Genomic DNA, 26162 nt, shown 5'->3' with positions numbered 1-26162 from the left:
GTGAGGAGGAAAGACGCCACAAAAAGGGTGAACCAACCATGGATAACTAAGGAAGTCAAGGATAATATCAGGTTAAAAGAAAAAGCACACAGCATGGCAAAGATTACTAGTAAGCTCGAAGAGTGGGAAAACTTTAAAAACCAGCAAAGGATGACTAAAAGAATAATAAAGAGGGAGAAAATAAACTATGAGAGTAAACGAGCAAGAAATATAAAAGCTGACAGTAAAAGCTTCTAAAGTATATAAAAAGGAAGAGGGTAGCTAAAGTAATCATTGGTCCCTTAGAGGATGAGACTGGGGAAATAATAATGGAAAACAAGGAAATGGCAGAGGAATTGAACAGATATTTTGTATCTGTCTTCACAGTAGAAGACACTAATAACATACCAAAAATAATAGATAATCAAAGAGCAAAGGGGAGGGAGGAACTAAAAACAATCACTATCACTAGAGAAAAAGTACTAGGTAAACTAATGCATCTAAAGGCTGACAAGTCCCCTGGACCTGATGGCTTGCATCCGAGGGTCTTAAAGGAAGTGGCTACAGAGATAGTGGATGCATTGGTTGTAATCTTCCAGAATTCACTAGACTCTGGAAAGGTCCCAGCAGATTGGAAAACCACAAACGTAACACCCCTATTCAAGAAGGGAGTGGGATAGAAAGCAGGTAACTATAGACCAGTTAGCCTAACATCTGTCATTGGGAAAATGCTAGAATCCATTATTAAGGAAGTAGTAGCAGGACATTTGGAGACTCAGCATACAATCAAGGAGAGTCAACATGGTTTTATGAAGGGGAAATCATGTCTGACAAATTTATTCGAGTTCTTTGAGGAAGTAACGGGCAGGGTGGATAAAGGGGAACCAATGGATGCAGTATATTTGGATTTCCAAAAGGCATTCGATAAGGTGCCACATAAAAGATTACTGCACAAGTTAAGAGCTCATGGTGTTGGGGGTAATATACTGGCATGGATAGAGGATTGGCTAACTAACAGAAAACAAAGAGTCGGGATAAAAGGGTCATTTTCAAAATGGCCATCTATAACGAGTGGGGTGCCGCAGGGATCAGTGCTGGGGTCTCAACTATTTACAATATATATCAATGACTTGGATGAAGGAATAGAGTGTATTGTGGCCAAATTTTCTGATGATACAAAGATAGGTGGAAAAGCAAGTTGCGATGAGGACACAAAGTGTCTGCAAAGGAATATTGACAGGTTAAGCGAATGGGCAAAAATTTGGCTGATGAAGTATAATGTGGGAAAATGTGAAGTCATTCATTTTGGGAGGAAAAATAAAAAAGCAAAATATTATTTGAATGGAGAAATACTACAAAATGCTGTGGTACAGAGGGATCTGGGTGTCCCGTACATGAAACACAAAAAGTCAACATACGGTGCAGTAGGTAATCCGGAAGGCAAACGGAATATTGGCCTTTATTTCTAGGGGGATGGAGTATAAAAGCAGGGAAGTCATGCTACAAATGTACAGGGTGCTGGTGAGACCACATCTGGAGTACTGCGTACAGTTCTGGTGCCCTTATTTAAGGAAGGACAAACTTGCTTTGGAGGCAGTTCAGAGAAGGTTCACTGGGTTGATTCCAGGTATGGAAGGGTTGTCTTATGAGGAAAGATTGAACAGGTTGGGTCTATACTCATTGGAGTTTAGAAGAATGAGAGGAGATCTTATTGAAACATACAAGATTCTGAGGGGGCTCGATAGGGTAGATGCTGAGAGGATGTTACTCCTCATGGGGGAATCTAAAACTAGGGGGCATAGTCTCAGAATAAGGGGTCACCCGTTTAAGATGGAAATGAGGAGGAATTTCTTCTCCCAGAGGGTCGTGAATCTTTGGAATTCTTTACCCTAAAAAGCTGTGGGGTCTGAGTCATTGAATACATTCAAGGCTGAGTTAGACAAATTTTTGATCAGCAAGGGAGTCAATGGATATGGGGAAAGGGTGGGAAAGTGGCGTTGAGGTAAAAATCAGATCAGCCATGATCTCGTTAAATGGCGGAGCAGGCTCGAGGGGCCGAATGGCCTACTCCTGCTCCTATCTCTTATGGTCTAATTGTTGTATTGCGTACAACTACCACATCACGCTTTGCTTCCTCCTCCCTGCTTTGGACAATCTCCTGCTCCAAGGTGCCATGGTCAGTATTCTGGCTGTCCTTCCGACAGTCCTGATCCTTATCCTCACAGGTAGCAAGTACATTGGACCTGTTTGGATAGGATCAGTTTCTGCAGATCCTCGTTCTCTATCTCATCTGGGTTCCCCTTACTCTGTACACTATCGGTCACACCAACCCCATTCTGATCCTGTACCTCTCTACAAGGTGTGACCGCGGTCTGCAGCAAACTGTCCAAATACCCCTCCCCCTCCCTTATGTGTCACAGTGTCTCCAACTTGCACTGCAGCCCAATGACTCTGAGCTGGAGAGATTCGAGGCGGAGACATCTACTGCAGATGTATTCGTTCAGGACGTTCTTGATGTCCACAAACTCCCACGTACTGCAGTCCAGACACACAACCTGCTGTGTCATATCTTAGTCTATATTTACTTATTGATGAATAGTCCATTTTGTTTTTTTAGCTTTTTAAAAAAAAATTTAGCATCTCCTTCCCCCTCGGCGCCTAATGACCACTCTCACCAAATTCTCAAGTTCCCACACAGTTCACAATCCACTCTCTTTGCAATGCCTGCTCTGTCCCTCAGCAGAAAACCGTTCACTTCATACGTCTTTTGAGAACAGCAGTCACAACTGCTCAATCAGCTTCCAGCTCACAGTAATTATCCTCTATTCAGGCAATCAATTACAGCTGATTGACTGTTAACTGTTAACTGCCACTGACGCGCAGTTTCTGTTAACCGTTAACTAACTTGCAGTTTCTTTTAACGTTTTGAAGTTCTAAGTTAAATTTTAAACTAAATTTTAATTTCAATTCATCCACTTCTTTACCAGAGTCCCATTTCTCATCAAATTCTCAAGTTCCCACTCGCCACTCGGTTCACGATCCTTTCTCTTTACGATGCCCGCGCTGTGCTTCAGCTCTCTAATTACATTGGGCTAGAATTTACTTTCAAAATAACGATGAAGCTAACAGCACTCACCGTTATTTATGCACAAATCAGACAGCAACATCAGGCGAGGACAGATGTGCAGTTAAACTTGAAAATCTGGATGTTGCTGTCCGAGTTGTGCCACTCTGCTGTCACCTTCGTGAAACGGCATCTTGCTGTCTGACTCACCAATCAAATGCATTGAATGGCGTGAGGTTCCTGTATTTGCATGGTAGATCATAGTATCATAGAATCATAGAATGGTTACAGCACAGAAGGAGGCCATTCGGCCATTGAGCCCGTGCCGGCTTTTTGTAAGAGCAATCCAGTTAGTCCCATTCCCCCGCTCTTTCCCCGTGTCCGTAAAAAAATTTTCTCTTCAAGTATTTATCCAATTCCTTTTTGAAAGCCACGATCGAATCTGCTTCCACCACCTTTCAGGCAGCGCATTCCAGAACATAACCACTTGCTGCGTAAAAAAGTTTTTCCTCACGTTGCCTTTGGTTCTTTTGCCAATCACCTTAAATCTGTGTCCTCTGGTTTTCAACCCTTCCGCCAATGGGAACAGTTTCTCTTTATTTACTTTATCTAAACCCCTCATGATTTTAAATACTTCTATCAAATCTCCTCTCAACCTTCTCTGCTCTAAGGAGAACAACCCCGGCTTCTCCAGTCTATCCATGTAACTGAAGTTCCTCATTCTTGGAACCATTCTAGTAAACCTTTTCTCCACCCTCTCTAAGGTGCGGTGCCCAGAACTGGACACAATACTCCAGTTGTGGGTGAACCTGTGTTTTATAAAGGTTCAACATAACTTCCCTGCCTTGCATTCTATGCCTCTAATTGTAAAGCCCAGGATCCTGTATGCTTTTTAACCACTTTCTCAACCTGTCCTGCCACCTTCGAAGATTTGTGCATTTATATTCTCAGATCTCTCTGTTCCTGCACCGTTATACCCTTTTTTGAACAAGGGTGCAATATTTGCAATTCTCCAGTCCTCTAGCACCACCCCCATATCTAAGGAGGATTGGAAGATTATGGCCAGTACCTCTGCAATTTCCACCCTTACTTCCCTCAGCAACCTAGGATGCATCCCATCCGGACTGAATGACTTATCGACTTTAAGTACAGCCAGCCTTTCCAGTACCTCCTCTTTATCAATTTTTAGCCCATCCAGTATCTCAATTACCTCTGCTTTTACTGTGACTTGGGCAGTATCGTCTTCCTTAGTAAAGACAGATGCAAAGTACTCATTTAGTACTTCAGCCACACCCTCTGCCTGCATGCGTCGATCTTTTTGGTCCCTAATCGGCCCCACTCCTCATCTTACTACCTGCTTACTATTTATATGCCTATGGAAGACTTTTGGACTCCCTTTTATGTTAGCCGCCATTATTCTCATACTCTCTCTTTGCCCCTCTCATTTCCATTTTCACTTCTACTCTGAACTTTCTATATTCAGTCTGATTTTGACTTGTATTATCAACCTGACATCTGTCATACGCCTCCTTTTGCTGCTTCATCTTACTCTCTACCTTTTCATCATCCAGGGAGCTCTGGCTTTGGTTGCTCTACCTTTTCCCCTTGTGGGAATGTGCCCAGACTGTACCCGAACCATCTCCTCTTTAAAGGCTGCCCATTGTTTGATTAAAGTTTTACCTGCTAATCTATGATTCCAATTTACCCGGGCCAGATCCGTTCTCAATCCACTGAAATTGGCCCTTCTCCAATTAAGTATTTTTAGTCGAGATTGTTCCTTGTCCTTTTCCATAACTAATCTAGACGTTATGATACTATGATCACTGTTCCCTAAATGTTTCCCCACTGACACTTGCTCCACTTGACCCATCTCATTTCCCAGAACCAGATCCAGCAATGCCTCCTTCCTCATTGGGCCGGAAACATACTGATCAAAAAAGTTCTCCTGATCACACTTCAGAAATTCCTCCCCCTCTTTGTCCCTTACACTATTACTATCCCAGTCTATATTCGGATAGTTGAAGTCCCCCATTATCACTACTCTATAGTTCTTGCACCTCTCTGTAATTTCCCTGAAAATTTGCTCCTTTATATCCTTCCCACTAATTGTTGGCCTATAGAATACACCCAGTAGTGTAATGGCACCTCTATTGTTTCTTAACACTATGAAAATAGATTCTGTCTTTGACCCCTCAAGGACATCCTCTCTCTCCAGCACTGCAATATTCTCCTTAATCATAATACTGCCACCACCGCACCCCCCTCCTTCTTTCTTTCTTTCCCTATCTTTCCTGAACACCTTGTATCCAGGAATATTTAGTACCCAATCCAGCCCTTTTTTGAGCCAGGTCTCCGTTATTGCCACTACACCATATTCCCATGTGGCTATTTGTGCCTGCAGCTCACCAAACTTATTTACCATGCTTCGTGCGTTTACACACATGCACTCTAAACTGATCTTACACAGATACAAACTCATCATAGAAAGTTAGGGCTTGTCCATTTTAATCTAAGTACCCTTTTTAACGGCGTGATAAGTATTAATTACTGCCAACAACTTCTCTGGCACTGAAAATTAACTTTTACAAGTGTGGAGTCTCATTCCTTCAGCTTTTAAATGTTGTTGGAGATTAAATAAATTTATTAAATGCTTTTTTCTGTCTTTTTTTTCTCTCTCTTAATCCAATCTTTTTTTCCCTCTCTTTATTTTGCTTTCTGTACCTGATTTGACAATTAATTCACTATTCTAACTTACACTTCTTGGTTCAGACTCTGCACTGCTCATTAATGACTCTTCAATCTGATTGGTTAAGGCGACAGACAGGTCCCAGATGCCCTGTAGAGGGCACCATGCCATTTGAACATAAGAACATCAGAAATGGGAGCAGGAGTAGGCCATCCGGCCCCTCGATCCATTGGATCTCCCACTTACAGTGCAAAAGCTCATGAAAAGTATAGGGACAAGGGTAAGTATAACGAACAGCGGACGCCGTTTGTTCGCTCTTCGTTCACTGGCTACAGTAAATTTTGGCTCATTATGAGAAAATTTAAAAATAGCTGACAGTGCAAAGGACAAAAAGACAATGTGATAAACTGTGAGAATCCTACCTTTCCTATTGCCTTAAATTAAAATACAAACCATGGGACTGATTGGTGCAATTCAGGTGGAGTGCACTTGAAATGCGCTCAGCCTGACTTGACCAGAACTCATGAAGTTTCAAGTCTTTACCCTGGATCCAAAATACCCCAGATGTAGGTCTGTTGATTGGCAGGACATTACGCCTGGAAGTGGGGATTGAATCCTGAGATGCATGCAGCAGCAATAATGGCCACTGGCAGCAGGTCTTCTTGGCTGCAACCAGAAAGCATGCAGCCCCTCCGAAAATACCTTCTTTGGCCTGGCAGCCTGCCCCACTCAGCAACAACAATCTGAGGGAAGGAGGGCACAAGGCTTAAGGCCTACATCTTCTGATTCCCTTTCAAATGGGCACTTGCCTAGCACTGTGAGATGAAAATAAGAGATCATTACATTACTCCTACCTTATTTGGATGGAGTTTGAATGCTTGCACCTCCTGCTTGTTGTGGGTCTCACCCCTTTTCCTTTGGTTTTGCATCCAGGAACTGAGCATTCACCAGGCATAAAGCAGAGGGAAATTGGCCAATAACAATTTTAAAATGGTCTTGAGATAAATATTGCAAATAAATTTGCACACAAAGTGGAAATAGGGCAACGTTTGATTTATCGCTGTTTTCTTTAGTATTGGAAAGAGCATTTGATACCTTGTACTTGTCAACTCAAAAAACAAGTTGCTTATATTATGGGTTACTATTTAAGAGCCAACATATAGGAGCAATTGTGGCTATCACTTCTCCTGCCCATTCCTCTTTCTCAATGGTGGCCTTACATCATTGCATAGCATTTTTCCCTTGGTTAACTGGACTGTTCCATAAGGATTGAGTTGAAAAAATATTTATATTTTAAATGTATGTAAGCTTTATGACACCCCAGTGGATTACTGAGGGAATGCTGCACTGTCAGAGGTGCCGTCTTTTGGATGAGATAAACCAAGGCACCATCTGCCTCCTCAGGTGGATATAAAAGATCTCATGGCACTATTCAAAGAAAAGCAGGGGAGTTCTCCCATTGTCCTGGCCAATATTTATCCCTCAACCAACACCCCGAAAACAGATTATCTGGTTATTATCACATTGCTATTTATGGGACCCTGCTGTGAGCAAATTGTCTGCCGCATTTCCTACACAGGACTACACTTCAAAAGTACTTCATTGGCTGTAAAGCATTTTGGGACGTCCTGAGGTCATGGAAGTTGCTATATAAATGCCAGTTCTTTCATTCTTTCTTTCTTTCCCAATATATTTATAAAGAATGTTGCTATTTCCCTTTGCGTTGGCTGCAAGATTTCTTTTCATACTCTTTCTTAGCTCTCCTCATTTCATTTTTTATTTCTATTTATAGATTATGGTCTTTCTTTGACTCTTACTTATGTCACTAGCTTTAGTATTGTCATACGCTTCTTTTCTAGTTTTTATTTTCAGTCTAATCTGATTGTTCACCCAAAGAGCCACAACCAGATGCAACATCTTTTCTCTTCATTGAGTGTGCGATATCAATCATACACTTAAATATTTCCCACCAGTTTATCCAGACTAAGTTCTCTTTCATCCCTCTATAATACGTCTTTCTCCAATCAATCAACTTTATTTTAACATTAAAGGTAATTATGTTATCGTTGCTCACCTTACGTTTTCTTCTAGCTCCATTTTTTAGGACTGCCCTTGTATATTACCCAGAATCAAGTCTGCTGCTGCATCTTTCCTTAAAGGGCTTATTAAATATTAACTCGGGAAACTACTTTGATTGCATTCTATAATTCTTCCCCATTTAAATGCTGCTCAGATGTCCTCTCCTAACCTATCTCTGGATGGTTAAAGTTCCCCATTATTACTAACCTTTAACTTCTACACACCTCTCTGAACTGTCTCCAGACTTCCTCCTTATTTCTGTTTGAATAATTTGGTGGCCTGTAAAAGATACCCAATATTGTAATATCCCCCTTTTTATTTCTTAGCTCAACCCACAGATCCTTTGTGGGTAATTTCAACATTTATCACCGGGCGAAAATCCATTGACTTCAAAGGAAAAGAGAATCAGGAGAAGTGCAAAACGAGCTGCCAATTCGCTATCAGCTGTTTTTTGCCCGGCAGTAAAAGCTAAAATTACCCCCTTTATTTGTTTATCATTACTTGTAATATCCTAATGTTGAATAATTCCTTAATACATAACATTATTTCCCCTTCTTCTTTTCTCTCCCTATCTCTTCGAAAAGTGTTTGGGTAGATTTTCATCTGTTCTGCCTTGACGTAAGATATTGAATCAATGGTGTGCAGAGAGGAAAGTCAAGTGGGGAGCACAACCCAGCAAAGCATGTCCACTGGATCATTGAAAGGAAAATCAGGTGGGCTCTGCAACGGGTTTGTGATCCTCTCCGCCCATTTCTCCTCTCTGCACTCTGCCCAGGTGATATTTTACACTCAACCAGTACAGGCAAAAATCTACCTTGCTATAACTCGATAAATGTTTATTTCCCAGTAAAGCCAAGTTTCAGTTAAAGCAATTGTCATATTTTTCCACTGCAATTACTGCTTCCAGATATCCATTTTATTTCTTATGCTTCTTGCATTAGTGTATACACATTTCATCCCTTTTCCCTTGTTGCTATTATTAACCTTCACTTCATCAGTACTTTTTTTCTTTTTCTCATTGCTATACCTTTTGTTCATCTTTCTTTTGCTCCCTCTAAGGTCAGTCTCATTATCCTTCCCTCCAGGCCTCTCTACTGTTATTTGGTTTGTGTTATTTCCACCCTCCCTTTTGCTATTGATAATAACATCATTGGAGTCTTAACTTTCTGAGTTTTTGGTCTGCCCTTTGGTCTCCCTCCCTCCACCTTACAGTTTAAATCCTCCTCTACTATTCGATGAACCCTCTTCACAAGGATATTGGTGCCATTCCAGTTCAGGTGAAAACTATTCAATTTAGCCTCAAGTTCTAATGAATTCAAATCTGTCTGTAAACAGAAATCATTTAATTGTGCTTAAGTTTTAATCTAAAGCAAAAAACAAAATGTGCATTATTTGCTAATGATTCTGTTTCACTGCTGATTTCATTAATGAAAATAAAACAGAGTCAACAAGTTGCTTTACTGCTGTTTACATAGTTAACTTTTGAACTTGGGTATTGTACCACAAATATCTCATCAATGATTGACAAAGGGCAATTAGCATGTGGAATTTGTGATCTGTCTTAACAAATGTTATTTCTTTCTTCCTTGGCGCCTTTACATACCTATTCTTCATTTTGAAGGCAAAAGTTCATGTTATACATTATATTTGAAGTTAAAATGTAATAGATTATATTTCAATATCAGACTTTATTAAACAAGGATGTTTAATATTTGTAGTTAAGGGGCAACTTTCTGACTTCACCCAGTCCAGTTACACTGCAAAAAAGGGCAGCCAACAGTTGAAATTTTTTTTTAAAATGCCTGCCCCTTAGCCACCCAAGGCCTGCCTGATTTAGGTACAGTGGTTATGATTTGAAGTTATTGAAATCAATGTTGAATCTGGAAGGTTGTAAAGTGTCTAATCTAAAGATGCAACACCTGCCTTTTCACCTCCTCCCTTCCCACTGTCCTGGGCCCCAAACACTCCTTCCAGGTGAAACAGCGATTTACTTGCACTTCTTTCAATTTAGTATACTGTATTCGCTGTTCATGATGTGGTCTCCTCTACACTGGGGAGACCAAACGCAGATTGGGTGATCGTTTTGCTGACCAACTCCGTTCAGTCTGCAAACGTGACCCTGACCTGCCGGTCGCTTGCCATTTTAATTCTCCCTCCCATTCCCCTTTGACCTCTCGGTCCTCGGCCTCCTACACTGTTCCAATGAAGCTCAACAGAAGCTCGAAGAAAAGCACCTCATCTTTCGATTAGGCACTTTACAACCTTCTGGACTCAACATTGATTTCAATAACTTCAGATCATAACCACTGCTCCCATTTTTTGGAAAGCAAGTGCTGGTAATGGTTCTGCTGTTGCCATTTACAGCTCCTCTAGACTCATCTTTTGTTTCTTTACTTGTCCCATTACCACCCTCTTTGCCTTGCTCTATCATTCCTTTTGTCATTTAATCACTCCTGCCCTCCATAGACCTTCGCTTTTGTTCTTTCCTCCCCTCCCCTCCCCGCTCCCCCTTTCCCTGGCTGTGTACTTGCTTAAAAACTGTTAAATCTTTACTACTTCCAGTTCTGACGAAAGGTCATCGACCGTAAACGTTAACTCTGTCTCTCTTTCCACAGATGCTGCTTGACCTGCTGAGTATTTCCAGCATTTTTTGTTTTTATTTCAGATTTTCAGCATCTGCAGAATTTTGCTTTTGTTGTAGCAATATACTTATTTTGTACAACTGTAGTTTTAAAGGAATCAGATAAGGCAGGCAAGATCCATTTTTAAAAGCTACCTATTGTGTTCAGTTCAGTTGCTTGCAATATTTGGATGAAATTCTGAAGCCAACTACCAGAAATGATTGGAAATATTCTTCTTACTTTATAACCAAGTCCTTCATCATGATTTTAACTTTCAAATTCAGAAACATTTTGAAAAGAGTTATTCAGACTGTGGTTAATCATTATTGATAACCGATATACCTAAACGCAGAAAGAAAATAGTCATGTTAGGAACAGAAAAAAAATCTTTTCAGAATGAGGTTACAGCAAAAACTGATTGCTGGAAATGACTGAAGTCGTGAACTGCAAATAGACAGTAAGTGCTGATGGGTTTCAGACTCTCAAGCTTAAGCAGTGTTCATTTCTCAATGCTTAATGGCAACAGGCTGAAGGCATACATTTTATATCCTATAGATAAATTTCCCAATCTAGTTGTTTCCCTTTTCCAAAGTAGCCCAGTGTTTCTGTTTCTATTTTCAATGCAAAATACTAGATTGTATATTAACTGCTGACTAGGGGTAATTTTAACTTAACTCGTTGGGTGGGAAACTGATGGGATCGGGTGGAATACAGGTTTTACACCCCTCCCATTATTACTCTCTGTTAACTTCAATGGAGAGTAAAATCGGGCGAGGTGTGAAACCAGCATTGTGCCTGATCCCATCAGTTACCCGATGGGCAGGTTAGGTTAAAATTGCCCCCAAAAATTGTCTTCTCTTTCTACATTGCATTTATTACTGTTTTACCATTGTGATTCAGCACTGACTTACAAAGAACCCCTTTCCATTGTGGTTCCTAGAATAGGGATAGAATGCTCCAAGTTGCATCCACCGAAGGCACAGTTCATAGGTAGTGTTCTTAAAAAAGCCACAGATGTCTGCTCCAGTCTGGAGGATAATGAAATATATATTATTACACATGAATCTGATGAATTCCAACATTATATAATGAAAAATAGTTTTCAACACATTCTGTACTGAAAGCTTTTAAATAGACTTACATAGGAAACTCCAAATAGACTGAACTCCAACATCCCTATAACATAGAAAAGGCAATCTTTTATTATATATGAATAAGAGAAAATTCTCAATAGGAACGTGGTTTAATAGCTGGAAAATCAGGAGTGCAGAAAATTGGGCGCACCGATCTCCACCCCCAGATCCATGCTCCCATTGAGCAATGCCCCATGCTGGGAGTCTCACCTCAGAAAAGTGGCAAATATATGTAATCAGGCAATGTATAAATACTGTAAATTAGTAGCTGCTGCAAATATATTCTGTTACCAAATTTCCAATGATCATCAAATATCTTGGATTTCTGTCATGAAACTAGTTTAAATACGTTTTTAAAAATGTTGGTGATAAATTTTTGTGGTCCTCAAAATGAGAGTGTTAATGTTGAGGAACAAAGCATTCTTCCACTTTCGTTCCTCAGTATCAGCATCAAGCACTCCCAGGTGAGGATTAGCAAAACCAGATGCAGAGTAAAGTTCCTTCTTCTCTGCCTCAACATTGTGCTTTGATCTGAACCTCACAAAAGTAAACCCTATTGAACCAATGTGAATGATTGTACATAAAATAATACAATCATTTAAATAGCACTAGATAGTCAAAACATTTCACACAAACAATTACACTTGGAGTGCAGTCCACGTTATGTAGGCAAACACACCAATCATTCTGAATCAGAAATGTATCACAAACAGCAATGGGTTCAATGATCAGTTAATCAATTTTTTTTGTGGTATTGATTGAGAAAGAAATATTGGTCTTTAAGGGCTACCTTTATCGGCAGATGTGATCTTAGTTTAACATCTTGTCCCAAGGACAGTACTTGTAGCAATATAGCACTCCCCTGGTACTGCACTAGAGTGTCAGCCTAGATTATGCACTCAAGTCCTGGTGACCCAGGGGAGATGGTGCTACCAGCAAATCATTTCCATACTAGCCATTTTTATTTCTTCACTTGAATGGCAGTTAGTTCCAACAATGGGCAAATGCACCCTCTAGGAAATTGCTTGAGACTGTAGTTTATGAAGGGTGGAGGATGGGAGGCCAGCCAGAAGATCATTGGCCCAGTCTGGTGGTGACAAAGTATAGATGAGGGTTCCAGCAGTAGTTGGGCTGAGATAGCATTGGTGGCAGGCAATGTTACAAAGGTGGAAGTACACGGTCTTTGCAATGAAAAAGGTTCAAGATAGGTGGTGGAGAAGTAGAGCTGGGTGTTGTCAGCATTCATGTGGAAGCTGATCCATGTCTGCCAATGATGTCGCCAAGTAGCATCAAGTAGATGAGGAAGAGGAAAGGGCTGGGGACAGATCTTTGGGGGACTCCAGAGGTAATTGTGCAGGTTGGAAAGAGAAGCCATTGTTGAAGGTGCTCTGGTTACAATTGTATAGGTAAGAGTAGAAGCAAGCAAGGGCAGTCCCTCCGAGCTGGTCAACAGAGGAGAGGTGCTGAAGGAGGATGGTGTAGTCAACCATATCAAAGGCTGCAGATAGATTGAAGAGAATGAGGATGGATAACGCACCATAGTCACAGAGAATGTTGTTCGTGATTTTGGTTAGGGCCATTTTGATGCTGTGGTGGGAAAGAAGCCTGATTGGAAGAATTCAAACGGTGAGTTGTGGGAGAGATGGTCACAGATTTGGGAAGCGACAACACATTCAACATCTTTGAAGAGAAAATGGAGTTTGGAGATGAGGCGGTGGTTTGCAAGGACAGAGGATTTGAGGGTGGGTTTTTTGAGAAGGGGTGATGATGGGTGATAAAAAGGGGGACAGTACCTAAGGAGAGGGAACCATTTACTATGCACTCATGTAAAGTAGAACTATTTGATTTTTTTTTATAAGCATTATTGTTTGCTTTTGTGAATATTAATGATTGGGTGGCAACATTATCCAGGGTTTTGTGTTGCAGCCCCATGTGCTTTTTTTGGTGCAACATTATCCAATATTATTACATTAGAAATGGTTTAAAGTAGCTCAGGGAAGAAATGCACCTCGTAGTATGACAATGAAACCACTGAGATCAGGAAGGTTGGAGGCTGAATCCCTGATCCATGCTGAGTTAGCTGATGATATTGATGGGGCATTACAACTGACCTCAGCCAGCGCGCTTTGGTTAAAGGAAAAATCAGATAAGGCTCCTGTTTCTAGTTCATAGGAACATAGGAACAGGAGTAGGCCATTTAGCCCCTCGTGCCTGTTCCGCCATTCAATGAGATCATGGCTGATTTATGACCTAACTCCATGTACTGGTTCAGATCCAGTGGAATGGCCTCCACTGAAAAGCACATATGTGGATGTTGGGCAGGGGCAACATCGGGGTTGGCTGTGATGTTTCTACTCCTTCCCCCGAACCCCGGACCCCCACGGTCAAACTGTCTGCCAAAACTTTCTGTGCAGGCTCAAATATGAAGACAGATCACTTGAGGAAGGCACCAGAGAATTAGTAACACTGCTGAGATTCGATCATACCATGGGCTCAATTTTAAACCGAGCTGGGAAGGAGGTGATGGAGGGGGGTCAAATTGAGGTCGGGAAACCCATTAGCACGGGTTTCCCGGACATCCTTACGATTTTGACGTAAGGATGTCTTTTTTTTTGTCGGTTTCCCATCCGACTGGCCGGCCTGAGTGACAGGCTGGTCTCAGTCGGATGGGAGAGCAGTCAGGGAGAGGACGTCTTCAGGTAAATCTGCAGGTAAGCCTTTGTTTGTATGGATGGGTGGGGGGGGGGGCACGGGGGTGGGGGGAATGGGTGGGCATAGTGGCATGGGTAGGCATAGGTTGGCACAAGTTGGCACAGGGTCGTGAGTCATGGATGATGGGAGCGGGGGTCAGTTACGGGGGGGGTGTTGAGATCAGGGGTCAGTCACGGGGGGGGGGGATCGGGGATCATCGCAAGGGGTCCGCGATTGTTGAGGAGGATCGGGGGTCAGGGGATCGGAGTGGGGGGAGGACCGGGGGTCGGGGAGGGAGGATCGGAGTGGGGGGGAGGATCGGGGTCAGGGATCAGAGGGGAGGATCGGGGTTGTGGGGGGGTCCGTGAACGGGGGAGGGGTCCACGATCAGGGAGGGGTCCGCGATCAGGGGGGGTGGAATTCGCGATCGGGGGGGGGGGGGGTGGAGTTCGCAATCGGGGAGTCGGCTGTTCGCGATCGTTGGTGGGTCGGTGCAGGTAGGCTTGTTGGGCCTGGAGGAAGCACTCCTTCATCTCTGGGCCCACAAGCTGTGCCTAGGCACCTACTCTTGGTCTCAGGCCTTCTCGCCTCCATTCACGAGGCGTAAAACAGAAGGCCTGGGAATCCCACCCCCACCCCCCGGGTTGAAATCGGGAATTCAAGAAAAATGGAGGTCTGCAGCTTCCTTGAAATGTTTTAAGGCCCGACCCGCCCGGGTGAAAACTGGAAATGGGCGAGTTGGAGGCGGGTTGGGGGCAGGTCTGAAATTGTGGCAATTTTCAATGCCCGCCAGCCCCCAACCCACCCGTTTTTCACTTTGAAAATTGAACCCCATAAGTCACTGCCTTCAGGAAAGGTGAGATGAAGAGGCAGAAAATGGGAAGGAGGGAAACCATGGCAGAAGAGCATTGGATGTAATTCGACTAAAGATATAAAAATTCTACACTTCATACCAATGATTGATTTATGCATCTGGTCCCAGGCAGCTGTGTTGTCTCCAAGCCAATGTCCCGCCCATTGGCCACTACTTGGGAAAGTTGAACGCGTCACCACAACCCCTCGCTCTCCAGTTATGTTCTGTAAAGAGCTATGAGAAAAATATTAATTTCAATGATGATACTAAGATGCCATTTTACAACTATTAATATGGTCAATCATTTGAGAACTAAAATTTTTCCAAAAATCATATCCAATTAGAACTTTCTATTTTGTTCAGAATGTGGTATAAATAGCCATGTTTATAAGAACATAAGAATTAGGAGCAGGAGTAGGCCATACGGTCCCTCGAGCCTGCTCCACTATTCAATAAGATCATGGCTGATCTTCGACCTCAACTCTACCTTCTGGCCCAATCTCATATCCCTTGATTCCCCTAGAGTCCAAAAATCTTTCTATCTCAGTCTTGAATATACTCAATGACTCAGCATCTACAGCCATCTGGGGTAGAGAATTTCAAAGGTTCACAACCCTCTGAGTGAAGAAATTCCTCCTCATCTCAGTCCTAAATGGCTGACCCATTATCCTGCAACTATGCCCCCTAGTTCTAGGCTCTCCAGCCAGGAGAAACAATCTCTCAGCATCTACCCTGTCAAGCCTTCTCAGAATCTAATATGTTTTGATAAGATCACCTCTCATTGTTCTAAACTCCAGAAAATATAGGCCCATTCTACTCAATCTCTCCTCACAGGACAACCCTCTCATCCCAGGAATTAATCTAGTGAACCTTTGTTGCACCGCCTCCAAGGCAAGTATATCCTTCCTGAGATAAGGAGACCAAAACTGTACACAGTACTCCAGGTGAGGTGTCACCAAAGCCCTGTACAATTGTAGGAAAACTTCCTTACTCTTGTACTCCAACCCCCTTGTAATAAAGACCATTTGCCTTTCTAATTGCTTGCAGTACCTGCATGCTAACTTTTTGTGTTTCTTGTATGAGGATACCCAAATATCTCTGAACACCAACATTTACTAGTTTCTCACCATTTAAAAAAATTCTGTTTTTCTATTCTTCCTACCAAAGTGATGACCTCACATTTCCCCACATTATACTCCATCTGCCACCTTCTTGCCCACTCACTTAACCTGTCTATATCCCTTTGCAGACTTTTTGTGTCCTCCTCACAGCTTACTTTCCCACCTATCTTTGTATCATCAGCGAACATGGATACATTACACTCGGTCCCTTCATCTAAATCATTAATAAAGATTGTAAATAGCTGAGGCCCAAGCACCAATCCTTGTGGCACCCCACTAGATACAGCCTGCCAGCCTGTATGACCCGTTTATCCCTACTCTCTGTTTTCTGTCCGTTAACAAATCCTCCATCCATGCTAATATATTATCCCCAACCCCATGAGCCCTTATCTTGTGTAACAAGCTTTTATGTGGCACCTTATTGAATGCCTTTTGAAAATCCAAGTATACTACATCCACTGGTTCCCCTTCATCTACCCTGCTAGTTACATCCTCAAAAAACTCTAATAAATTAGTCAAACACAATTTCCCTTTCATAAAACCATGTTGACTCTGCCTAATCATATTATGATTTTCTAAGTGCCCTGTTACCACTTCCTTAATTACGTGTTTCTGTGTACTCTACTTAGGGTGTTTAATGATATTTTTCCTTTTCCTCGTCAAGAATACATGCCAATCTCCCATAGCATTGCACCGGGGGAGACAAGACCAAGTTTAGTCTTCAGGTGGAGCGAGATTAGAGGGTGGGGAATAATTAGACTAGGGCAGATAGACCTCATTCAGTTTCATTATAAAATCATGCATTCTGTCCTTATCTTTTCTTTATATTTTCATTTTATATTGTTATTTATAAATAATAGTGAAACTTAGGGCAATTTGGGAAGCAGAGAAGTAGAATCGGTTGGAACACAAGAGTTACTCTTTAGTACAGACTAAGGAGCTGGGAGACGCAAAACTGAGGCACTTGATTGACACCACTGGCAGGGGGATATAATTATAATGTAAGGAGTCGCACAACACCAGGTTATAGTCCAACAGCTTTATTTGAAATCACAAGCTTTCGGAGCTTTGCTCCTTCGTCAGGTGAAGTGAAGAGTTGCATAAAGGCACAGTATATATAGTCAGGGAACAATGCCTGGTGATTACAGATAATCTTTCTAACTGCCCTTTAGGGAAGTTACTTTCCCACCTATCTTTGTATCATCAGCGAACATGGATACGTTACACACGGTCCCTTCATCTAAATCATTAATAAAGGGCAGTTAGAAAGATTATCTGTAATCACCAGGCATTGTTCTCTGACTATATATGCTGTGCCTTTATGCAACTCTTCACTTCACCTGACGAAGGAGCAAAGCTCCGAAAGCTTGTGATTTCAAATAAAGCTGTTGGACTATAACCTGGTGTTGTGCAACTCCTTACATTTGTCCACCCCAGTCCATCACCGGCATCTCCACATCATAATTATAATGTATTAAGTTTACATAGGCAGTTTCCATTACAAATATGGACACTGGAGTTTCTAATTAAAAAAAACCTGCCAACAGGAAACACACACAAATGTAAGATTTTTAATAAATTACTAATCAATTACCCATTGCTTTGCACACAGGGAGGTGTAAGTTGTTTGTCATTTTAAAGTCATGCATTTTGTCCTTATCTTTACATACTACTTTGATTTGATATTATTAATTATAGTTAAATCATAAAATGTGCCACAATTTGGGAAGCAGAGATGGTTGGAGCATTTTGCCCTGAAATTCTTCCACCGCTGATCCCGCAGTGTTTGCGAGGTCAGTGGGAGGACACCTTTTTGGCCTGGGTCAAGAAGGCCAAGCACCACTTTGTTTATGTGGGCAGTTCCCATTATAAATGTGGACACAGAAATTTATAATGGATAAAGCTGACAGGAAGTGTGTGCAGATATAGGATTTTAAAAATATATATTATAGATAGATGTGCAAAAAAGTTCTTATCAGAAATGAAAGAATAGCTTAGAGGGTTGAACTGTCCTAATATCACATGTTGATACCTTTAATATACAAGGTTGATACCTTTAGTACACAATGCCTTCAATACTGAATGCGTTAAATCACCTTCAGCCTATACATTGACAGCTTCAATTCTCAAAAGGTTTAACTATTCCCTTGCATTAAAACAGCTTGAGGGTTCTTTTTTGGGTATATGCTGGTGGTGGGAGCCTCATCTTCCACCAGCATATATCAGAAAACCGTAGGCATACTGTGCCAATGGCGGACAAGGTTCTTGCCATCAGCGCAAACTCAGGAAATTACCAACAGGAGCATTCAGAGGGTTAAAGTGTGTTCAGAACAGAGACTGGTCGCCACAGTAACTTAACACAGTCTGCTTTCACTTTGGAACTTGAATTCCAATGCAACCAAGATTCAGTGCAGAACAGTTGCTAGTTCTCTTCCTCCTGTAAGTGTCCTATGGTTAGGCTCAGTCTCAATTTAACTCTGAGTGGATTTAGGTTTAGAACTCAAAGTTGCCTATAAGTTAGAAAAAATTGCAAATCTTATTTATATACCCATAAGGATGACTGGTATGTAAAACAAGCTGAGGTTGGGGTTAAGGTTCACTTTGATGTCCAAAAATAGAAAATCATTTAATTCTGCAGCACTGGCGACCCTCAAGTCGCTGAACACAAAACTCTATCTTTGTATAAAGTCCTCAGATTACACACTGACACAACAATGCTTCTCACAAGGCTAGAAGGATAACAGTGCATTACCTTACTCAAGCATGTCATATAGCTGCTCTCACCGCTACCGGATCACAAACTATCTATTCCAGCAAACTACATTGATTTTTTTTGTCTGCAGTTCATTTAAATATTGTCCTTCAATTTTGAAAAGTAAGCTGAAGGTTACTGCAAATGAACAATTGGCCCTGTATTTCCTTGGATCTTTTGCTGCTGCGCCACTGTAACTTCATCGAAAGTGTGGTGGAAACCCCATTTACACGCGTAAATAGTGATTCTGCCATATATCTGGTGAAGTTATGACAGTGCAGTGGTAAAAAGTATATAAATATATAGGTTTTGTTATCAAATTATTTGCATTGATTTTCTCTATTTAACTCAGATATTGCAACTCGTTTCCTTCTTATTCTCTCTCCATTCTTCAAAATCAGCCCAGCCACGCTTGTCTCCATTGATTTACTATCACATATCATTTTCAAATTGCAGATTACTACAAGATATAATCTTCTACAACTTACTCCAGTGTTGGTTTTGTTTGTGACCATCCATAAAGATTATGTACATCATAGTGTCTTACTGGAGTTCCGTCTGCTAGAACCTGTTCACTCTCCATACATAAGGTTTTGTGGTGCAGTCCTATGTGCTTTGATTCAAGGGCTATGAAATTAGATCGTATCACATAATTAACGAAAAAGGCAGCAACAGAATGAAATGCATAAAATAATTAACCAAATCCTTCCCATGTCTGGAATTATTGTACAATAAATTTCTGATAACCTAGACTTATTACCTGTAGCATTTGATTTAATGGATGAAAAACAGTGGTGCCTATGAATCAGGTAGGCTAACCTCTGCACCCAAATTCCCAGCATGCAATCCCATCACATTAAGTTTGTCGCTAGAGGGCAAAACTGCAAAATTTATGCCAATATGTTTTCATCTCTCCCGTTAGATATCACTAAAATCTTTGCTAAAGAAAACAGCAACACATCCTTCAGGAAATGGTTGCAATTCACGCAGCTTGGCAAGATGGAAGGCAAGCTCAAAACCTTTGGGTTGAGTAAGATTTGTATAGAAGTGCTCTCCAACCTTTACTCCCTGTCTGTGATTGTTGGCTTATCACTACCCCTCAGAAAAGCAGGGGAAGAAAATCTTTTATTAAATTTTACCTGCAAGTTAGGCAGAGCAAAGAACAACGGCGGGCTGAGAGCTGAGCAGAGACCATAGGTTGTTAGCAGGCTTTTTACTGGCACAGGTTCAAAAGGCAGCCATCAAAAAGGAATACTAGATGAAATTGTCCACTTTAGCACTAGGATCTCCTATTTGCATAATCAAGAGGCATGCCACCTGAAACAAGAGGAGGTCCACTGCCTGAAACATGAGGGCGCCCCGACTGCCCAACGGCAGGCTCTTTCAAAATGGCAGAGGCTGGTGCGTCAGTGCTAACTGGGGCAATAAGTCAACTGACCCCACTTTGAGGCTATTACCACTCCGTTAATGTCGATTTGGCCAACTGAAGATCGGCCCCACTGCGTCAGGCTGAAATTGTACAGTTCCTTCAAAATAACATTAATAAAAAATTACAGTTTACTCTGAGATTATTGTGGATCAAGTAATAACCTATGGTTCACCATATTGATATATTTTACAACAAACTATTCACCAATTTTGAAGTTTGAGATGGAGATTCAGTACTCAGAGTTACACTGACTGCAGATGAGCTGCTTTCAGTTTGAATGATGAGGCAGCCTACAGACTCTGGATCTCCAAACTCAAGTGATTCTTTTGCATTCTCTTTGAGAGCCTCATTTGAAGAATCCATTAATTGGAAATGTCCTAACCTGGCATATAGGGGGGCTTGTTCAGTTTGGCTTCATGACAGTCATTAACAGATCCATCAACAAAGCTTGCAGGTTCATTCATGTCCTAAAAAGAAAAAAAGAGAGAAAAAAATACCCTTTGCTGTTAATTCAAAATAGGAATTGCTGTTTGATGAAACTGAAAATGAACAATGAAAACTCACAATCCAAAGTCCATCAAACTTCAAGCTTTTACTTGGATTAACTGGATTGGTATAATATTCTTTTATTGATGTATGCCACCATTCTGCTGTTTCGTTGCGGAAGAAGTCTGGGAAAGCAGTATAAGATCGATAGTGCTGCAACAACAGGAAACCACAATTTTAAGAATAAGCAGACAAAACTTCTTATATATGTTATTTAAAATTGAAAATCTAGATCTTCTTGGAGTTTTCTTTCTAATTTTCTCTCACATGCTAATCAAGTGCCTCGGCTTCTAGAGATGTGTCTTTAGAATATGTCCATGTTGAAGTTAAAAAATAATTTCAACTTTTGGGTTTTCTTTGTTACTGCATATTCTTGTGACAAAACATTAAGCTTCAGATAAGTATTGAATGAATATATTTTAGTTGAAGGTGTGATTTTGTTTGAGAAATAGACTTAAATCGGATATACAGTATTTTTATAAATCTGGCTTACTTCCACTTGATAATTCCAGTCTTTAGACTCATCAACTGTTACATTTGGGAAATCTGGCCATACCTGTAATATGTATTCAAAAAGTTCAAAGGTTACTATTGCTTTATGTGTTATGCAGCTGTTATGATAAGCAAATAATTCCATTTGTGAAGCAATATTAGAATCAATAAAATTGTCTTAATTACAAATTTAACTGAAAACACTTCACAACAGGAAAACTGTCAAATTTTAAATGTCTCTCAAAAAGTTAAAAAATGCATGGTGATTACCTTCCCCCACACATTATCAGAACCGATTCTCCATTTAATGAAGACATCTTTATCTAATGCACTTGTAAAGGGTGTGTATGGCTGGGTTTCATTTCCTGAAATTCCTGGATCCTAATAGATTAAAAAAAACTTAATATCACAAGTGTACTGTAGTCATAGCTCCAAATGGAATTATTAATGTATAATTCAAGTCCAGTTTTAAAAAAGGATACACAAGCAGCTTACCAAAATGATAATAATTCGCATCCCTTCACTTCTCATTTCATTAAACAAATCTGGCAAACCCTGGAAGTCATCGACATCAAGGGTAAAGTCCAACTGCCGCTCCAAGTAATCAATGTCAGCATATTGTACATCCTACAACCAAAATATATAATTTAATACATAGAAAACCTGAGTAAAATAGATAGAATCAGCATTTCTTAGGCTGCTGCTACCAATCTCAGATACAAGTCTCAGACTGATATCTATATAGTGCGACAGCTAGTTGGCAGACCTGATTTACATTGTCAACTGCAGCTCACTCCGTGTCACACTGAGCTCAGTGATCAAGAAGCACTGTGCATACATACTTTGAGATAGATATGGAGCCGGCTAATTTCTTATCTAATGAGAGCACAGGGTAAAGTGGTACTTGACATCTAACATTAAGAAGAGTCAAAAGTATATTTATACAGTTCCTCAGATATCCAATGGCTGCGCAGTGGGCTGGAGTATTATTACTAAGAAGCCCACATGCGATATCACCCATTGGTGGGGGTCTCACGCCTGTTGTCTGTGCAGTCAAGAGTCGGATTATGTAACATAACACTTTTGCATCAGTGCACATCTGAAACCAATTTCCGTTGTTGGAAATTGATATATAATAGCATCTTTAAAGTGCTTTTTATATCAGTTACTCTTTCATCAAATTCTTGATTATCCAATCGATTGACACAATACTTGCAGATGAGTGTACAACCAACGTACATATGGTATTCCCGCCTCCTTCATACTCCTGTACAGATCAGCTATTTCACGGTCATTCTTGTATCCATATCGACACAACTGGAAACCTAGTGACCAATAGGGTGGCATGACTGGACGGCCAATAAGCTAGAAACAATTCAAGAAAGGCCAATTATTTGGTTTGTGTTCCAAGCTAGCAAGATGCCTTTTATCACAAATTGTTCTCTGTTACAACATATAGTCATACATTTGTACTGTTAGTTTAATACATCGTGCGTGAATCAGTCAAAGAGGTACTAATGCGTGGTACTGCTTTTTACACAATGACTGCCTATTGCAGTAATGTCAATCTCTGTAGGATCCTCTTACAGTATTTGTATAGATTTGAGTGTTTTTATGTGGAGTTGGGTTGGTGCATGTTTCTATTGTACAGTGCCTGGGCTAAATGCGCGTTTGTTGACGTGCCAGTCAGCCGTTGGCATTAGCCAAAAACAAGAACTGGATATGGAAAACATTCTCCTGCTTCAACCTCAGCACATACAATTTTTTTTGGACTGGGCCATTTTCCATAGTAACTCACCATACATTGTCTGGGTGATGGAATCTACCTAGCTCCACCCCAATAACTAAGGAAATTGGATAATAGACATTCACTCATGGCGTAGGAAGTTGAAATTCATCCACACACTATTTTGTGTGTGTTGATCAATACAATCATCCAATTCCTGTATACATCATTTAACATTGTTAGGCTGCAGCTAGGAGGAACTCTACCCAGGAGTTTATACACACCCGGTCTGGGGTTCAAAATGCAGGGAGGTGGGATTGGATGGATTGTGCTTGATGATCTGTTAGATTCTATGTGGCATATTTGTCCACTGAGCTGGAATGTTGTGTCCAACCAGAAAATCTGAAAGCTTGTGCTCTCACTGTCACTACATCTCCAGCATTCCTCTGAGGTCTTAGAGTCCCATTTGTGTAGGCAAGTGGAGATGTGGTAAGGTTGATTTTAACTGTGTCTTTTAAAAATTTGATGCAGGTGAAAACTGCAATTTGGATTGACTTGCAAATGAATCCTCAGTCATCATCAGATAAGGTTCAATTGAGATCTCTCCCTGGGTACCCTTGCTGTATTTGTATTAGCTGGGCACATTTTTAAAAAATACATTCTAGAACTTTGTTTAGTAGAAATCCTGAAGTTCATTCAAAACAGTCCATAAAGGTGTGGATGCTTACTCTTGTGTATTGTTCAACAACATTTTCTGGAGTTGGACCAAGAACCATATAAAAGTCTAGGATTCCTCCAATAGTGCGATATGTCAGAGAAGGGGTCGGTTGAAGTGTCACATCTGGAGGAGAGTTGATATAATTACTCAGTTTGATTAGAAATAGCATAAAACTAGCACTGATTATTACAGTTAGTGTCTTGGATTACTGGGTATTTTCGTTAAGTGAGTTTGCACTTTAAATGCATGCAAGAAGCATTTCCTTAGCAAAGGTTATTTACCATTATTGCAATATTTGTAACAATTGTACTTTTGTTCTGTGTAGCTTAGCATACTTACATAAGTAAGGATGATATACTCCAATTTGGCAGTCCTACCAGTTTAATTCCAATCTGACTTGTGGCACATGATTGATAATGTCCATATATTACTACTGTAACCATCTAAAAGATTAGGAAAGCAGTAAACTACAGACTGTTGGTTTGTATTCAGTGAACTCTTTGGTTTGGAGACAGTAAATATTGGTGAAAGAATTCTAGAGATCTGTCTTCATACTTGGGGATTGAAGTTTTGTTTGCTGTTTGATTCGAATGTGTTAGCCAAATGCACTGGTTAATACATTTGTGTCAAATTCTTGTTTTCACTATTTTAACATCATTAATCTATCTCAGGTTAACAACGTAGCTAAAATAGGTGAACGCATTAAAAATAATTTATTCTACAGACTGAGTAAATCAGTATACCACAGCTTTATTTTGCCTTTCATCGGGATTCAGTATAATTTAAGATAAATGCAGATTTTTAAGTTTTGGGATATTTTACCCTCCGATCATCATCAGTTGTAATTTCCCAGAAGGGTTCTTTGGAGTTTGTATTGGTTGTAGCAATTAACTTTGATATTTGTATTATTTACTTTGATACCTATAAAAATCAGAATCTTGTACATTAAAGCAGAATCAAAGCCTCCAAGGTCAAAATAGGCCTTGAGACCACAAGATCAAACAACGATGGCAAGATAAATTGATCTGTCATCAATCCTTTACTAATACATTGCTTATCTTTAGTGTTATTTATTTAAGGCACAAAATTTAATTCAATAAAATGTGCTTAATTCTGTCAGAATTGGGAATCCTTTGTAACATTCAAAATATGTTTGTATCATAGAAGAGCTGCAAAAATAATTTAAAATGCATGAACTGAATATTAAAGATTAGCATTTAAAATGTGCATGTAAACATAAAATATCATCAATATTTGACCTAGCATTTTGTTATACTTTGGATTTTTATGGCAAAAAAATCCTCAAAATGATTAACATGATTCTTTTAAAAGGCAGTACATAAAATGACACTTTAACTTACCCATTGCATTACTGTTCAACAGTAGTACACCATGGGCATTGAAATCCTCTTCAAGACCCAGATAAAAGGGATGGCTTCCATAACTGTTCATTTTATACTGTGAATATATATTAAAGAGAAGATTAGAAAAAAATTCTTTACACGGGCAGAAGTTAGAATGTGGAAATCTCTGCCACAATCCTTTGGTAAACTAGAGTCCATGGCTTATAAATTTGGCAGTGCGGTGGCCGTTTTTCGGGAGCTAACCGGCTTACTAAGCCACTAGAATGGCAGGAAGAAAGCACATGCACATTTCGATCTGGAAGTGCACCTCCCACCATATTGGTGAAGGGAAAAGAAATAGGCATACAGGGCCCAAGCCTGAAACTGCTGTTAGGACCTTTGCATATGCAAATACCGTTGATTTACCTGAGGCAAACCCAATCAGATGCTGGCAATAAAAGCAGGCCTTGGGACCGGATGCTATAAAAAGGTGAGTTTTTCAAATTTACTTAACTGAATGTGGAGCTGGGAGGAGCAAGAGTGCACAATGAACACAAGCTGATGCTTCCTCCCCCCACCAACCCCCCCCCCCCACACAACCCCGATCAGCGACGCTCCCATCTGGCCCAATTCCGATCCCCGGCTTTCGATCCTTGCCCTGGTCTCCAATCCCCCCCCCATCCTCTTAACTCTCGACTCCCGGCTTACCCGAGGGCCGCTGCGATGCTAGCAGAGGCCCAATATCATTTCCCTCGGGCCTCACCATCCAGATGTAGGAATGTATCCCGCAAACCCCCTCCCCCCCACACTCCGTGTGCCCAAAAATGACCTTTCTTCAGAACCTTTCAGATAGTTCTGATGAATAGTGCATCCAAACATCAACTTATGTTCCTTTTCAGGCACTGAACGGCCTGCTGTACATTTTTAGC

General features: G+C 40.7%; 1 protein-coding gene across 2 annotated transcripts in view; it reads right to left on the bottom strand.

Moving 5' to 3' along the window:
* si (sucrase-isomaltase) overlaps positions 1–26162 on the bottom strand; it is a 130942-nt gene that overhangs the window by 27532 nt on the left and 77248 nt on the right. For both annotated transcript variants that reach the window (XM_067995363.1, XM_067995364.1), the window contains exons 30-41: positions 25252–25348; positions 23901–24013; positions 22686–22811; positions 21942–22073; positions 21717–21827; positions 21448–21510; positions 20973–21107; positions 20791–20875; positions 19468–19606; positions 15207–15340; positions 11571–11605; positions 11341–11457 (exon numbers count right to left, since the gene is read on the bottom strand). In XM_067995363.1, coding sequence (XP_067851464.1) covers positions 11341–11457; positions 11571–11605; positions 15207–15340; positions 19468–19606; positions 20791–20875; positions 20973–21107; positions 21448–21510; positions 21717–21827; positions 21942–22073; positions 22686–22811; positions 23901–24013; positions 25252–25348 — 1287 coding nt within the window. The remainder of the gene's footprint in view (positions 1–11340; positions 11458–11570; positions 11606–15206; positions 15341–19467; positions 19607–20790; positions 20876–20972; positions 21108–21447; positions 21511–21716; positions 21828–21941; positions 22074–22685; positions 22812–23900; positions 24014–25251; positions 25349–26162) is intronic.

The sequence above is a fragment of the Heptranchias perlo genome, chromosome 13 (genome assembly GCF_035084215.1).
Source record: "Heptranchias perlo isolate sHepPer1 chromosome 13, sHepPer1.hap1, whole genome shotgun sequence".
NCBI lineage: Eukaryota > Metazoa > Chordata > Chondrichthyes > Hexanchiformes > Hexanchidae > Heptranchias > Heptranchias perlo.
Note: the sequence above shows the minus strand (reverse complement) of the source record. Positions and strands in the feature narration are given on the sequence as shown.